Below are 16856 nucleotides of genomic sequence, written 5' to 3'. Positions count from 1 at the left end.
TCCCAACGTCCCACTACTTTTTCTATTTGGTGAGTCTCTTTAGCTCACGAAACTCTATCTATTTTGGTGCAATATTGATGGTCTACATTATATATATTTGATAGTTAAGACGCCAATTTTTCCTATTGAAAAACTTCTATTATCATTTGCTATTGAAGACTAACCATGCCAATGAATCTATGTAGAACCTTTTGCTGTCCCGTCCCCAAGTCCCACCACCTTTTCTTTTTCGAGAGCCGTTTTAGCTCATGGCACTTTACCTATTTATTTTGGGTGCAATATTGATGGTCTGGAATCCATATATTTGATGGATAAAATGTGAAAATTTTCTATTGAGAAGACTTCTAGTCTTCTATTATCATTTGCTATTGAAAACTAATGATGTCAATGAATCAATGTAGACCTTATGTCATCCCCTTCCCAACGTTCCACCACTTTTTCTTGTTTGAGACTCTTTAGCTCATGGCACTCTACCTATCTGTTTTGGTGCATTATTGAAATTTGGAATCCATACATTTGATAGTTAAGACATCAAGTTTTTCTACTAAAATGACACTTATATAATCATTTGTGATTGAAGATTAACGACGCTGATAAATCCATGTATTGAGTAGTTTGTAATCATTGTATTTTTATTCGCAATATATTTAAGAAAATACTGGCAGTCATTGCTCCAAATCCAACAACATTGACTGCTCGATAAGGATACCTTTTGTTTCTACGATTAATTTTGTTAATTATATATAAATTGGCAGATTACAATCATTAATATAACGAATCATAAATTGTTGAAATAAGAGTCCATATGGCATATCTATTGAGGGTAAAGCTATTATAAATATTAACATTTTTTCCCCTTTTCAACAAGAGCTATAATTGAATAACGTTGACTTAGCAATGACCTCAAAGCTTTAGGGGGTTCATCCAAAATGAATAAACCTGGCGCATAGCTTTTCTACCTGTGGAAGATCTTTTCTATCTTAGTCAAATGACCGATTCATTCCTCAATTGCAGCAATCATTTGATTGTCAATCTTAAAAATACTTGAAGATTAAATTATCGACGGATCGACTCTGTTTAGACCATAACACGGATGTCCCACGGCATGTCTCCATTGATTAAGAAAAACACTTCCACTTATTTTTTAAATTAAATTATTTTACATTTTTGCTTGAAAAATTGCAAGTTGGTCCCCAATTTATGGTTTCTCTTTCAACAAATAGACTGGATTTCTTTACATAGATCCGAGTTGTACTCTATTAGAAGGTATTAAAATCACAAAGCCTTTGGTACTTTATACTTTGTAGGTTAATGACATTTTTCATGTTTGGAGTACAAAATGGTCAGCAAGTAAAACTTGACAAATCTTGGTGTTGATTGGTGCAAAATGCCAAAAGTCATCGACTGAAAATTGTCAATAAATTTTTTATTTTAAATTGGGGAAGCTAAAACTAAACCATGACCATGTTTGGAGTAAATTTCATATGTGGTCATTATTGAATTTTCATGTGGTTAATCGAATAATAATTTTTAATTTATATTAAAATTTTACCACTCCATCATTTGTCTTAACTTAAATTAATAAAATTTATTTGATAGCTATACAACAATCAATCTTTCGTTGTCTTTACGTGAGATGCCAGTCTACCAATATGTGATTCTGTAAAAATTTTAAAATAAAAAATTACGTCTATTAACCTTTCAATTTGAAAATATTATCACAACTATTATTATACCATTTTCGTTTTAAGGTGCTACATAATGATTAAGGGTAAGATTAGTTACTATATGACTGCTAATTAATTTAGTTTTATAATTTTTTGGGACGATACACTATGAAATTTGAAATAAAATTGTAGTTCCATTACCTAATTGAGATAAACTAAAGTTGAGTGATTCAATTGATATTTCGCTATAAGTTCACTTGAAACTCACGCTAGTCACAAGTCAATACACAAATGTAAAATGTTATCTATCAATAAATGAGTAATGTAATTTAGCACAACTGGTATTTTAACACCAACTTATACGGTATTAATCCGACATTAAATGAAAAGTACAATTAAATGAGTCACTTAATTTTACTTCTATCACATATCATCAACTAGACTGGTGTTATAACATTATTCTTAATAAATAGACTTACCATTTAATATCATCTTCAATGCTGTTAACACAATACTAATACTAGGCCCCATTTGGTAGCTATTTTTTTCAAAATGCATTTTTCTCTCTTCTTTTCAACCACACATTCTTATTAAAATAATATTACACGTAAATCAAAATTTTTTCCTTATTTCTCAATCACACATTTCACATCAATTTACTATTCTAAAATGCATTTTTACATAAAAATGCATATCAAACACCATTTTTCAATGAGAAATCTTTGCTCCTTTTTATGTGAAAAATATTATCCAATATTAGTGTTGTTGAGCACTGGTCTTAGTGTCAACATATTATATGTAATATTAAATGGGTTATAATTCCTTGTATTTAATTAAATATGTAATTTAATGCTACTGATATTGCCACCTAGATTAGTTTTAAACAGCGGTGCTAAATAACACTAGTTTTTATAAGTCTTAATTACTCTCTCACTCTTTATAGATTATGCCTTAATTACTCTCTCCTGAATTTGCACATAAATATCAGTTACATGCATATTACTGCCCCAGTTCTCTTCCTCATTGTTATACTTTGTCATGAAGATGAAAACCGTGGGTTATTTGAGAAATTAGCACACAATTCTTAAAGAGATCGTGATTTGAGTTGATGGTCGGACTTAAATACTTGTAGAGATTATCTTGAAATCTTGAAAAGAATCATTTCATTTTCTGGGCTCACAAAAACATCTGGTTTGATTTCTTCACGTGACTCAAACGTCAGTATCTCCATTTTTCTTAGCACTAAGTTTTCTCTCCATTTTCTTGGCTTTTACTTTCTCTCTACCTCACAGAATTTCAGCGAAATTTGCGGGGGCTTTCTTGGAAAATTAGAAACAGAGTTCATGTCATTTTCCTAGAAAATTGAAAACTCATAAAATGTATTGAAACCAAAGACTAGTTCTCTCTCTCTCTCTCTCTCTGTCTGTTTATAAATTTTGTTGGGTTCTTGATTTCAGAGTTGTCCAAGTTTTCCTGAAAAAAGGTTAATTACTTTTGACGAAGAAAAGAAAAATTACAAAGATGTGTGGTTATTCCCCAAAAGTCAAACAATAGTGATCAATAGAGTGCTATATAAGGGAAATAGAATCCTCTTAATTTCTCTCTTCCTCTTTCCCTTTAATTTTCTGTGTCTTTTCTCCTTCTTCCGATATTCCTCTATCTAGGAGAGAGAACCAGCGACAACCCTCTCTCTCTGTTCGAAGAATCATAATGTTGATTTTTGACAAGGTTTCAATGCAAACAAACCTTGACAAGGTTTCAATGCACACAAACCTTGACAAGGTTTCAATGCACACAAACCTTGAACGCTTTTTGGATTGTGTAACTCCAGTTGTTCCATCCCATTTGCTGCCCAAAGTATGTTCTTTTCCTTTTTCATTCTTAAAAATATAATTTAACGATATAATTGTGTCCACGTTGATTGTGACAGCCCTGCTTTCTGCTTTTACATTGAATGTTGCTGATATTTTGGCCTTTTTGTTGTTTAATGATTTTGTGAACAGAATGATATGATGAATCTGAATAGTTTATGGCATCCATTGGAAAGAGAAAACTTGAACTATTTTACATTGGGTGATCTCTGGAATTGTTATGATGAATGTAGTGTTTATGGGGTTGGAGTTCCAATTACTCTTGATGATGGCCAAAGTTTAGTGCAGTATTTTGTTCCTTATCTATCTGCTATTCAAATCTTCACCAGCAATTCTTCTGTAAACTGTGTAAGGTAATCTAACTGTGTTCATATTTTTCGATTCATATAGAGTTTTTGAGTTCCATCTCGAGGAATAGCAAGCGGTTATATGTTGGTTATTATTATTTTTTTCCCTAGTTAAACGATTCAGGATTTTACATTAGCAGAAATTAGTATTTGATTCAATTTGAGTTGGTAAAAGTCAAAAATTTTAGTGGTTGAATTAGAGGTAATAAAGTTCTGTTTTTATTTGTTTTGGTGAATTTATTTGTGAATTGTGAAATAATTATTTATTTTGGATTGATGATATGAAATAGGGAAGAGACTGACTCCATAAGTGAAACAAGGGATTTCTTTAGTGATTCATTGAGTGACGAGAGTGACAGCGAAAAGCTTTCGAGATGGGATGGGTCGTCTGAGGAAGGATTATTAGAGCACGATAACTCTTGGCATTCCAATGATAGATTGGGTATTCTTTACTTTCAGTACTTCGAGAGAAATTCTCCTTATGGAAGAGTGCCTCTAATTGACAAGGTAACTCCGCTTTCTAGTTCAAGTTTATGGGTCTAAATCTTGATGATTTTTTTGTATTCTCCCTTTTCATTAAGTTGTTAACTGTATTTGGAGACGGAAAAAGAGAAGCAAATCGTTATGGATATGATGTAATCACTTTGAAACCTTTTCTTCGTAGACATCTGGCTTTGAAAACGAATAAACTCACTTCTTTTTATGCCTTTTTTCATGAAATTGTTAATCTTGTTCATTATATAAGAAAATGTGATTCCTTGCAAAACATGATGTTTAGTATATTTTCATATATTTTGACTCCTTTAACAGATCAATAGCTTAGCTCAAAGATACCCGGGATTGTTGTCACTAAGAAGTGTTGATCTTTCGCCTGCTAGCTGGATGTCTGTTTCTTGGTTTGTCTCTATTTCTATTGAACAGCTTTTGTATATTGTTACTGATTCTTTTAACCAGTTTACACTTATAACCACAAAAATGGAAGACGGTATGTCTAAATTTATTGATGTGAATGACATTCAGGTATCCGATTTATCACATTCCAATGGGAAGAACCATTAAAGACTTGTACACAGGCTTTCTCACATACCACACCATTTCTTCTTCTTTTCAAGGTATGCACTTGGATCAAATGAATTCGGACTTGTTTGTATTTGACATCATTTTAAAACGAGCGTCAATTATGATTGGCAGATTTGGACCTTGAGGACAACCCAGAGAGTGTTGAAAGCAAAAGAAAGGAAGGAGAAAGCATCTCTCTCCCTCCATTTGGTATGGCCACTTATAAAATGCAAGGCGATGTGTGGATCTCGACCAAGAATGGCAGGGATCAAGAGAGGCTGGTATCTCTTTTAAGTGTCGCAGATTCCTGGCTAAAGCAATTAAGGGTCCAACACCATGACTTCAACTACTTTATGGGATTTGGGTTGGGTAAGACCAGAACCAACGATAATTTTTCGACCCACATAATACGGACCAAATATTAGAATCTGGTTTTTTGGTTTTTCCCTGTTTGTGTTGATAGGAAGTATGAGAATTAGTGGCCTTAGGTTGGGATGAGCATATGACTCCTCTTTATCGATATTTTAGCATTAGGATCTGATCTGGTTGTTCAATGGCTTCATTCTGGTTTTAAGTTTTGCAAGCGATCAGTGTATGATGTATGGGGAACTGAACGAATAGAAATAGAGATGGGGGGAGAGAGAGATAGAGAGATGCCATCGGTGCTTTTGTAACTCTGAACTAATTCAATGCATTTATGTAGAGGAGAGCAATGATTGTTGCCCGTGCACATCTTGTTTGTTCTGTAACATTCATGAGCTCAAATATTTTTTCTGAGTATGGTGAAAGTTGAAAGTACATTACATAGTTTGAAAGAACCCTCTATTTTCTTTTATGCATAAATAAAAAAGTAAATTAAAAAAAAAGAAGAAAAAGTTCTACTTAGTACAAGGATCATTGCCAGATTCACATGTATGGATATCATTTGCAATTTCTAAGAAAAGATAGAAACTGGGGTTGGCGGATCGTTGCCAGATTCACATGTAATGATATCATTTGCAATTTCTAAGGATAGAAACTGGGGTTGGCGAATCATTGCCAGATTCACATGTATGGATATCATGCAATTTCTAAGAAAATATAGAAACTGGGGTTGGCCCATTCTGAAGACTTTTGTTGTCCCTTAAAATATGATTTTTGATATAAACTTACGAAAGAGATAAAATTCGAACCTATTTTTCATGTGATATTGCACATTGTTCACAAGCCATAAATATCTTGAACTTATCTTCTAGGACACATGCTTTAACATTTCATCCTCAAATCGACGTTCATTTCTAAATTTTTTTTGGTCAATTCTTTCAAATATATAATGTTTCTCATCGAAAGTGTGATCAAATTTTCTCTTTCTTTTCGAACTATCTAAGTATGCTTGTCTAGCTAGCAAGACGAGAGTTTCCAGACCGTTTTATTGGCATAATCTTCTTCACCATCGCCTATATTTATCTAAATGTCATTTAAGAAAAATTGTCATGGTAGTTTGGGTTTAATTGGATAAGGCATTGATCAGATTGTTATTACACCATCCGAGTGGTTCAATATTAAAATCTAAATCCTCCCATGACTTGAAGCAAGTTGAATTTTGACTTTTTAGCACAACCAACTTAAAAAATTATAGTTTGCCCCTCTAGGACTGGTCCAGATAAGACACAATTTCATTACTAATTATCCCAAAAAAAAAAAAATATAAAATTAAAAAAATAAGCAATATCACATTGATTACAGAGTGTAACCCACTAACCATATTGAAACATGAAACCACAGTGTTACACACAAATGCACATTTGTCAAACCACCATGAATCAGTCTCTACGCAACACATGGTGATTGCCAGTTTTTGTCTTACGAGTGTAGGATAGTGGTATGGCACTCTTGGTAGACGTGTTTGTGTTGCTTTCTCGAACGCGTATATACTTACTTGCATGTGAGGTGTTGGGTTAAATTTTGCGACAAGCATAACTCCTATACCATTGTTAAGTTCAAATCCAGAAGAGATTGGCAATGATAAATTTATAAATTAAGGCGCGTGTTTGAAGATATAGGTAATGAGCAGAACACAGAAGAAATGTAGGCTGAACAGAAAATTGAGGCACAATTTTTGAAAGTTGACTTAACTATTTACGGTCCAACATGTTCTGAAGAAGCAAAGCAGCTGAACATGGACACTTCTCCGTTAGAATTCTACATTAGACGACTGTGAAGTGATGTTATAGCTGTAAATTAGCTCTTTGTTTTGTATTGTTAGCTATAGATTGAGATACTAATTTTCAGAGCTTTTGTAATAATTAAGAACTCATTTGCTTGAATTCATTTTAAGTGAGGAATACATTGTAATTATGGTCTAATTGTATTGGTCACCAAACCATTTTCCTATTTCAATTCTTGTTATTGTATCACAGCAATAGGCTCAACCTCTCTTGAATTGATCTTAAATTCCCACCTATCTTCTTACCTCCCTGCACCTGCCTTAAATTCTCTTTTTAATCCATCATGGCTGAAGCAAGTCCAAGACTCAAAACCAACACACAACTTACTGATGAATCATCCTACCCATACTTTCTCCACTATGGTGAGAGCCTCAGATCAGTCCTAATCTCACAGCCCCTTACACCCCAAAATTACCATGCTTGGAGTAGAGCCATATATATGGCTCTATCTGGCAGAAACAAGCTAGGCTTCACTGATGACACAGTCAAGAAGCCTGAAGAAACTGATGAGAAGTATCCACAATTGCAAAGATGCAACCACATGATCTTGTCTTGGCTTATGAATAGTCTTTCGCAGGAGATAGCAGGATATGTCATATATTCCGACTCAACATCACAAATCTGGGAGGAGCTCAAAAAACGGTTTCTAAGTTAAGCAATAACCGAATTCTATGCTTGAACAGCATTTGGCAGTAACCAAGCAAGAGAAGGCACCAGTGAGTGTCTATTTTTCGAAGTTGAAACTCATGTGTGAGAGGAAATATTGAGATATAAGGAACCAATTAACTGCATGGTAACTCATTGTGGAGCTGTTTCCATGATCATGAAGAGGCAAGAGAGAAGACAGATTATGCAATTTTTGATGGGTTTGGATGAAACTTACAATGGGCTGAGGAACTAGATCTTTCTCAGGGATCCATTGCCACCACTTGACAAAGATTTCAACTTCATTTTACAATACGAAGCTAACCAGGAGCTGATCAATAGCAGCAACACCACTGTTGAGTCTACTACCATGTTCTTTGAACAGTTCAAAACTAGAAAATTTTTTCCAAGCAAGGACAGAAGAATAATTACAAGGGGACATGATCAAAAAACAAAGCTCCATGTAAGAAATGTGGTGGCACCAACCATTCCATAGACAATTATTGAGAGATTAATGGAAATCCACGCAACCACTAGTTCTACAAGGCCACTGCAACATCTGGAAAAGATTACAAACAGCGAGTCTTGCTGCTGCAAATGATCTCCTCAAGCCAGCTCCACTTTAGAACCCATAGGTAACCAACATTCAGACATGATAGGTAAAAATCCCATCATTTTCCCTGTTTCAAAAAGCAACTCCCTCAGCTGCATGTCAACTGAGGCTTACTCGAATTCTTGGATTTTAGATTCAGGTGCAACTAACCATATAGTTATTCATTTGACATGTTTACACATAAGAAATCCCTCTCGAACACGTCTGTTAGATTACCAAATGGTATTATGATTGCTATCACATATATAGGAACTATCCACATTTCATTCACTCTTACTCTTGACAATGTTTTGTATGTACCAAGTTTTAGATTCAATCTGATATCAACTAGCAAACTGACCAAAAATCTCCATTGTTGTCTTGTGTTCTTATTTGGTTACTGTTTCATTCAGGAGCTAGTCCATTAGAGGATGATTGGAGTTGTTAAAGAGGTGCACTTACTACCCACAGGAGAGTGACCATGAGATTGAGTCATACCAGCGCCTACTAGCTGCACATTCTCTTACTATTTTGAGACGAAACTATGGCACCTAAGGCTGGCACATCCATCAAACCAACATCTTGTTTTGTTGCATAACATGGATCCGAATATTTCCATTTTCTCTACAAAACACCATTGTGATACTTGTTATATGGCTAAACAAACTCATTTACCTTTTCCATCCGATCACAAGTTTGTTGAGTCATGTTTTGATTTATTACATATGGATACTTGGGGACCATTTTTTGTGGCCTCTCTCGATGGAGATCATTATTTTTTAACAATTGCTGATGATCATAGTAGAAATATTTGGATTTATCTCATGAAGAGCAAAAACCAATCTTGATAGTTAATATAAACCTTCTTTAACCTCATTGAAAATCAATTCCACTACAAGATTAAAGCCATTCGAATAGATAAAAAAAAAAGAGTTTAAAATGACCGAATTTTTTCTTTGAAAGGAATAATTCACCAACAAAGTTGTACCTATACTCCTCAACAAAATTCTATAGTAAAAAGAAAGCATTTACATTTGCTAAATGTGGCAAGGGCTTTAAGGTTCCAAGCCAATCTGCCATTGAAGTTTTGGGGAGAGTGTGTCCTTATAGCCGCATACTTGATCAATCGTACTCAGTCACCAAATCTACAGAACCAAACCCCTTACCAAATCCTTTTTTCCAAATTCTGACCTATTTTCACTTAAGAACTTTGGGATGTCTATGCTATGCATCAAATCTTGACCCTTACCGATCCAAGTTTGATTCAAGGGCTAGAAAATGTATTTTTATAGGACATCCAAATGTGATTAAAGGCCATAAACTCTTTGACCTGAAAACTCATATAATCTTAGTTAGTTACGATGTGGTTTTTTATGATGAAATTTTCCCTTTTAAACACCACACTGACATGCCCTCTCTTTTGCCTGCTTTGACCATATTCACATTAAATAATACCACTATTATAAAGGTTAAACCCCAACCTTGAGGGCACCCACCGTCCCACCCCTAAAGTTTTGTGAGGGAAGTAAATCGAGGGGTGTGCCCCAACAGGTCAAGGAACAAGAACTGCTTGTAAACTGCGCTTACAAGGAGTCAAATTTCATGTCTCAGGAATCGAATCCCCACACTGCAGCTGTCACAACAACCAGTAGACACTAATACTGAAGGAGATATACAGCTTTCATCCAATACCTCTAGCAACACACCACATTGAATTGGAGATTGCACATATTCCTGCTCTGAACCCCAACCTTGAGGGCACCCACCGTCCCACCCCTAAAGTTTTGTGAGGGAAGTAAATCGAGGGGTGTGCCCCAACAGGTCAGGGAACAAGAACTGCTTGTAAACTGCCTTACAAGGAGTCCAATTTCATGTCTCAGGAATCGAATCCCCACACTGCAGCTGTCACAACAACCAGTAGACACCAATACTGAAGGAGATATACAGCTTTCATCCAATACCTCTAGCAACACACCACATTGAATTGGAGATTGCACATATTCCTGCTCTTCCCACTATAGAAAATCCCAGTTCACCGGACCTTCTTCCTATCCAAATGACAGCAACTCTGCTCGAGCTTAGAAAATCTACCAGAAATAGAATATTACCCCATTACCTTCAAGATTTCCATTGCAAGCTCGTGACCTCTTTAGCAATACCAAACGAGCCTCCTCTTGACAAGTCATCTGATAAGGTAATCCTTATACACTCTCTTCTGTTCTTGATTATACACATTTGTCAACATCACATTTGAAATTCACCTTAGCAGTTAGCCTTCAACCCAAGCCCACTCTTATGCCAAAGCAATGCCATACCCTCATTGGAGGATTGCTATAGTGATGAAATAAGAGCATTAGAAGAAAATTAGACTTGGGTACTTACACGGCTCCAGATGGGAAAAAAAACTATTGGATGCAAATGGGTGTTTAAGACCAAATACAAGGCTGATGGAAGCACTGAACGACACAAGGTGAGATTGATTGTAGAAGACTACCCTCAAAGGGAAGATGAAGATTATTTTGCGACCTTCTCACTCGTGGCCAAGATGTCGACTGTATGTTGTTTCTTAGCCTTTGCAGCTTCCAAAATTTAGTTCTTATTTCACCTAGATGTCAATAATGCTTTCTTGTATGGTGTCTTGGATAAAGAAGTGTACACGTCTTTACCTTCGGGATATGGCTGTTCGCTAAAATCCTATACCGCAAGTGCATGGGTCGCGTTCAAGTAATAAAGTGGACCTTTTGAATCCAAGTATCATCTTACAGAGATTGTATTAGTTTAAATTGAAATTATCTTCACCTTAACCGAAACAATAGAAATTCTTATTATTTTCGCTAATTAAATTATGATTTAATAATCTACTTATAAATATGAAGCCTAAATTAACTAAATTAAATGCGCGATTATAACTAAATGCAAGTTTTATAAAAATATGATAACGAAATACGTACTAGGATCCCGAATCCTCTTATATCAATCCCCTTTAATCCAAATTTTATAAAATTGACAACACGATTCAATTATGAAGACCAATATTCCTAATTTGTTTAACAATCTCTCTCGAGTAGAATTAAGTCTATTTTCACATGCGATCCGACTATATTTCTATGACGGATGCGAACACATAAAAATGCATTAAAGATTTATGAATACTTAATGATCATGTAAAGTATAGCGGTATATTTCTATCCCCTATCGAACTTTACGACAATTAACATAATGTCTAACTTATTTTTCATCTCTCAACGGTAAAACAAGCGATAAATCTCATACAACTATTGCGCCTATAATTGTAGAGAAAATAAAATCCATGCCAATCATTCAATAATTAAAAACGTGTTTTAACGTCAAAATAAATAAAAATTCAATATTAAAGGTTCATAATATAAGGTTCATCGCAAATCCTAACACAAAATAATTTAGTCGAGCATAATGTGAAAAATAAACCAAGAAAAGTGGACAAATATCACCAAAAATCGACCAAACGTGAATGATTCCTCAAAGTTGTTTTTCAGCCGCCGACTTTTGTGTTCCAATTCCACCTCCCAATATGTTTTCTGTGTGTGAAAATATGATGCAATTCAGCCCAGTGTCAGCCCCTTTTCATGTGCCATTTTTCTGTTGGTGTATATAAATATATGAATTGCAGCTCCCAAATTCCTCCCAGCAGCTGGCTATGTTTGACTACCGAAAATGGACTCCAATTCTTGCCCTCCAAGCTGCTACTTTATGTGGGAATTGTGTCTATGAAAATCAACTCTTGCAGCCACAATTAATTCCCACCATCTGCCTCCTTCCGTCTTCTGTCCGCGCGTGTGTGTGTATATATATATATATCAATTGCAGCCCTTTCTCCTTTTTAATTGCCCTTAGTTTTACAAGTTGCAATTAATTTTAGCCCAAGTAAAATTTAAGATGGCCAATTGATTTTGTTTTTAACGGAAGTCCGTTGAGGCCCAAATTAATTGCAATTTATTCTCCAAGGTCTCACTTCATCATAATTAATGCAAGTTAGTCCTTTTCTCCATTGTTTCCTCAATTTTGATCCTCCAACTTTTATCACGCGAGTTTTAGTCCACAAACTTCTCTTTAATGGCCAATTGATCATTTTCTTTTCCAATTGCTTCAAAACGGGTCCCTAACTAAAAACAAAAGAAAATTAACACAAGTTAGGTAAGAATTAATAATTTGACAACATAAAAACTTAGTTATGTAGTCCGAATAAGTGCACAAAATGCACTTATCAAACACCCCCAAACTAAAACATTTGTTCGTCCTTGAACAAAACAAAATAAAACTTAGGTATAACACATATCTAACATAACAAATTATAAATAAAAGACTCAACGTTGAACTACTTACCATAAGCTTCAGGTTTGAATTTAAGCAATATTTTAGAAAGATCCAAACAATATCAAAAATAAAATTATTTGCTTATCCGATGCTCGATTTAGTGTGTGTGTGTGTGTGTGTGATTAGCCAACATTGAACTAACACCTATATTAGAATACAACCAATCAAGTGTTGTTTATTTATTCATATTCCCAACCCTCTTGTGGTCATTTTTCCTCACACCTCTCGTGTAACAATCACCCCTTATGTTTTTTTCTCCAATCTTGAGGTATTTCTAGTACATAAAGGGTTCCTAAAAATCAATATGATGCATTTTTCCGCACAAGTGTTCAGAATCAAATACTTGTAAACCTAAAAAGAAAGATAGTAAGTTTTTCTCATAATCACACCACCAATCTCTAGTATTCAAATCTCAAAGTCATTACTAGGCACATCTCACTTTTGATAATTTATATCTCAATTTTTTTATTTTTTTTTATTTTTTATTTTTGACATCTTCTGTAAAGACTTCTCTTCATTAAGTTTTTTAAATGACCCCTGTAGCGAGTTTTAGGTCGATAACTCCCAAGTTAGATGATTATAGGGTATCAGGTTTAGATACCCTTGCAGGCTTCTCCTGTACAAGACTTCTCTTCATTAAGCTTTCTAAATGACCTTGTAGCGAGCTTTAGGCCGATGACTTCCAAGTCAGACGACTATAGGGCATCAGATTTTTAGATACCCTTGCAGACTTAATAACTCGAGTAAAAAAGGCTACGAAAATAAGTAGAAGATGTGTCACTTTTTCTTTTGATATGAGAATCCAAGTGTCCATTCATTTTTTTTAATTTTTTTTTGTTTTGCTTTAACATCTTATGTGCAAAACTTCTTTCCATTAAACTTTCTAGATGACCCCTGTAGCGAATTTTAGGCCGATGACTCCCGAGTCAGATGACTTTGGGGCACCAGGTTTTAAAAACCCTTACATGCTTAATCACTCGAGTCATAAAGGCTACGAACAAAAGTAAAAAAGGTATGATGATCAGTGCCCGTTTTAGACTTTTTAACTCAAACCCTTTCAATAAACGTAGGGATCCGAGAATTCCAAACCATCACACTTCTATGAAGACAAGCACTAACCTTCTCACCCCCAAACTGCTTTTTTTGCGGTTTGGTTTCTAAATAAGGTATTTGGGAATTTTATTCAAACCTAAGTCAACAGCATCAACAATTCCACAAAAATTACATTGTGTACCAACATAAGTGATAAATCAATATGGCTATGTGCTCAAAGAATCAAATCTAACATGGATAAGTTTTAAAGTAAAAGTACAAGTTAAGATGTTATCCAGCATCTAACGAAATAGGCGGCAAGTCGTCAACGTTACTAGACAATTTTTTTTTGAATGATTTTTTTAACAGTTATACGGACTCGATTAGCAGTTGAAAAGTATGTATTCTAAGTACCCTAATACTCACCTATCCCCAAACTAAAGTACTACTTTGGCCCCAATGTAGAAGCAAAAATTAAAAATAAAAAAAATAAACAAAGTAAAGGGGTAAAGATTAGAAACTCCCTGGGGTAGATGTGGATGCGAGGAAGGATTAGGCTAGTCCAATTGGTAGTCATCACGACAACTACAACTTTTCTTTGTTGCAAGGCTTTAATTTTCTCTTTCAAGCATTCAAAATAAATATTAGTGATTGCATATAAAGTTTAAATATTTGCAATAAATTCATACCAAGAAGGATTGAGATTTAGGTACCACCTTAGAGATGCATATCACATCAATGGAAGCTCAATAGAATGCTAAGATGTTAACGATGAGCCTAGACAACCATGTCTAAATAAAATAAACTTAATAAGTAAATATGCCTAAGTTACGGATGCAGGTCTGAAAGTACTACTTAAAATGTGTTTCAAACAACCCAGGTAATTGCATGAGTTCCTAAATTAATACAGTCCCTAAAACAATATGTAATGCAATAGTTAATTAAAATAGCAAAAAGGGATAGAAGAATGGGTTGCCTCCCATTAAGCGCTCGATTTATAGTCTAGAGCTTGACTTTTTGTTCATTCATTCCGGTGTTGCGAGTTGAACGGTTGATTTTTCTTTCGAAAATTCACCATTCCAATATGGCTTCAACCATTGTCCATTAACCTTAAAGGTTCCTTTACTTTCGTGAGTGATTTCAACTGTCCCATAAGGAAACACTTTGGTAATGGTGTATGGCCCTGACCACCTAGACCTCAATTTACCAGGAAAAAGTTTGAGTCTAGAATTGTACAGCAAAACTTGTTACCCAACCTCAAACTTTCTTCTTTGAATGTGCATGTCATGCCACTTTTTTGTGTGCTCCTTGTAGAGTTTTGCGTTCTCATAGGCTTCCAATCGAAACTCATCCATTTCATTCAACTGAAGTAATCTCTTTTCACCGGCGGCCTTTAAATTAAAGTTCAAGTTCCTGACTGCCCAATAAGCTCGGTGCTCCAATTTAACTGGCAAATGACATGCTTTCCCATAAACCAAACGACAAGGAAACATGCCTATAGGTGTTTTGAAAGCTGTTTTGTAAGCCCACAAAGCATCATCAAGTTTCTTAGACCAATTTTTTCTTGAAGAACTCATTGTTACCTCCAGTATCCGTTTTAATTCTAGATTGGAGATTTCAACTTGACCGCTGGTTTGAGGGTGATAAGGGGTAGCTATATGATGTTAGACGCCATATTTAGCCAGCAAGGACTCAAACTGACGATTACAAAAGTGTTTGCCCCCATCACTTATGATAGCTCGGGGTGTGCCATAACGGGTGAAAATATACTTCTTTAGGAACCCAATTACAACATTCGCATCGTTGGTTGGCAATGCTACTACTTCCACCCACTTAGAAACATAATCGACGGCGACAAGTATATAATGATTCGAGAATGATGAAGGAAATGGCCCCATAAAGTTGATCCCCCACACATAAAAAAGCTCTACCTCCATAATGCTATTCAGAGGCATCTCGTTCTTTCCTGAGATATTTCCCGTGAGCTGACACTTATCACACCTCCTCACAAACTCAAATGTATCTCAGAATATCGATGACCAGTAGAAACCAGACTGCAGAATTTTAGCGACAGTCTTTGATGCGCCAAAGTGTCCAGTATAGGCAGATGAATGATACTGCTCGAGTATCTGAGGGATCTCTTCTTTAGGAATACACCACCTAATAATTTGATTTGGACTTCGCCTGTAAAGAATAGGGTCCTCTCAAAAATAATACTTCAAGTCAGAAAAGAATTTCTTCTTTTGATGGCTTGAATAGTCTGGTGGAATAATAGATTTGGCCAGATAATTCACTATATCAGCATACCAAGGTACATCCTCTACATTAAAAATATGTTCATCTGGAAAGATCTCAATTTATGTCCATTGATTTTTCATGTTCTCCATGCTCAAGTTGGGATAGATGATTAGCTACTAAGTTTTCACTTCACTTCTTGTCTCTTATCTCTAAATCAAATTCTTGCAGAAGTAATACCCATCTGATTAGTCTTGGCTTTGTATCTTTCGTCTATACAAACTATTACTTTTGATCCAACAAGATAAGATCGAAATTTATCAAAGACATAGATTACAGCTAAAAGTTCATTCTCAGTGGTGGCATAGTTTAGCTGTGCATCGTTCAATGTCTTGCTTGCATAATAGATCATGTGAAAATTTTTATCTCGTCGCTGTCCCAATACTGCTCCCACTGCGTAGTCACTTGCATCACACATTAGTTCAAAGGGCAAACTCCAATCTGGTGCAACAATTACTGATGCTGAAATTAACTTCTCCTTTAAAGTGTTGAAAGACAATAGACATTCTTCAGAGAAGTTGAAAGGGACATCCTTGACTAGCAGATTGCATAATGGTTTAGTGATCTTAGAGAAGTCTTTGATGAAGTGCCGATAAAATCCAGCATGACCAAGGAAACTGCGAATACCCTTGACTGAGGTTGGTGGTGGTAATTTCTCAATAACTTAAAATCTTTGCCTTGTCCACTTCAATCCCTTTAGCTGAAATTTGATGTCCCAACACGATGCCCTCTTGTACCATGAAGTGATACTTTTCCTAGTTTAGTACCAAATTTGTTTCCTTACACTG

At 35.2% G+C, this 16856-nt stretch overlaps 2 protein-coding genes across 3 annotated transcripts; one reads left to right on the top strand and one right to left on the bottom strand.

The window, feature by feature from the left end:
* The first annotated feature begins 2739 nt into the window (after positions 1–2739).
* On the top strand, positions 2740–5657 carry LOC111386995. Of its 2 annotated transcripts, XM_023011510.1 has the most exons (7): positions 2740–3395; positions 3450–3524; positions 3671–3891; positions 4176–4392; positions 4696–4781; positions 4906–4997; positions 5077–5657. In XM_023011510.1, exons 1-7 carry the CDS (start codon positions 3378–3380, stop codon positions 5367–5369), a joined length of 1002 nt encoding a protein of 333 aa, XP_022867278.1. In that variant the 5' UTR covers positions 2740–3377; the 3' UTR covers positions 5370–5657. The 2 variants fall into 2 exon arrangements, with proteins under 2 accessions (XP_022867278.1, XP_022867277.1); XM_023011509.1 differs by having other exon boundaries at positions 2740–3524.
* An 8131-nt stretch (positions 5658–13788) lies between these two features.
* LOC111386982 lies at positions 13789–15350 on the bottom strand. Its single transcript, XM_023011484.1, has 3 exons — positions 15025–15350; positions 14849–14964; positions 13789–13898 (listed from the first exon to the last, which is right to left on the bottom strand). Exons 1-3 carry the CDS (start codon positions 15348–15350, stop codon positions 13789–13791), a joined length of 552 nt encoding a protein of 183 aa, XP_022867252.1.
* Between the last annotated feature and the right edge of the window lie 1506 nt (positions 15351–16856).

The sequence above is a fragment of the Olea europaea genome, unplaced genomic scaffold, assembly GCF_002742605.1.
Source record: "Olea europaea var. sylvestris unplaced genomic scaffold, O_europaea_v1 scaffold383, whole genome shotgun sequence".
Classification (NCBI taxonomy): Eukaryota; Viridiplantae; Streptophyta; class Magnoliopsida; order Lamiales; family Oleaceae; genus Olea; species Olea europaea.
Note: the sequence above shows the minus strand (reverse complement) of the source record. Positions and strands in the feature narration are given on the sequence as shown.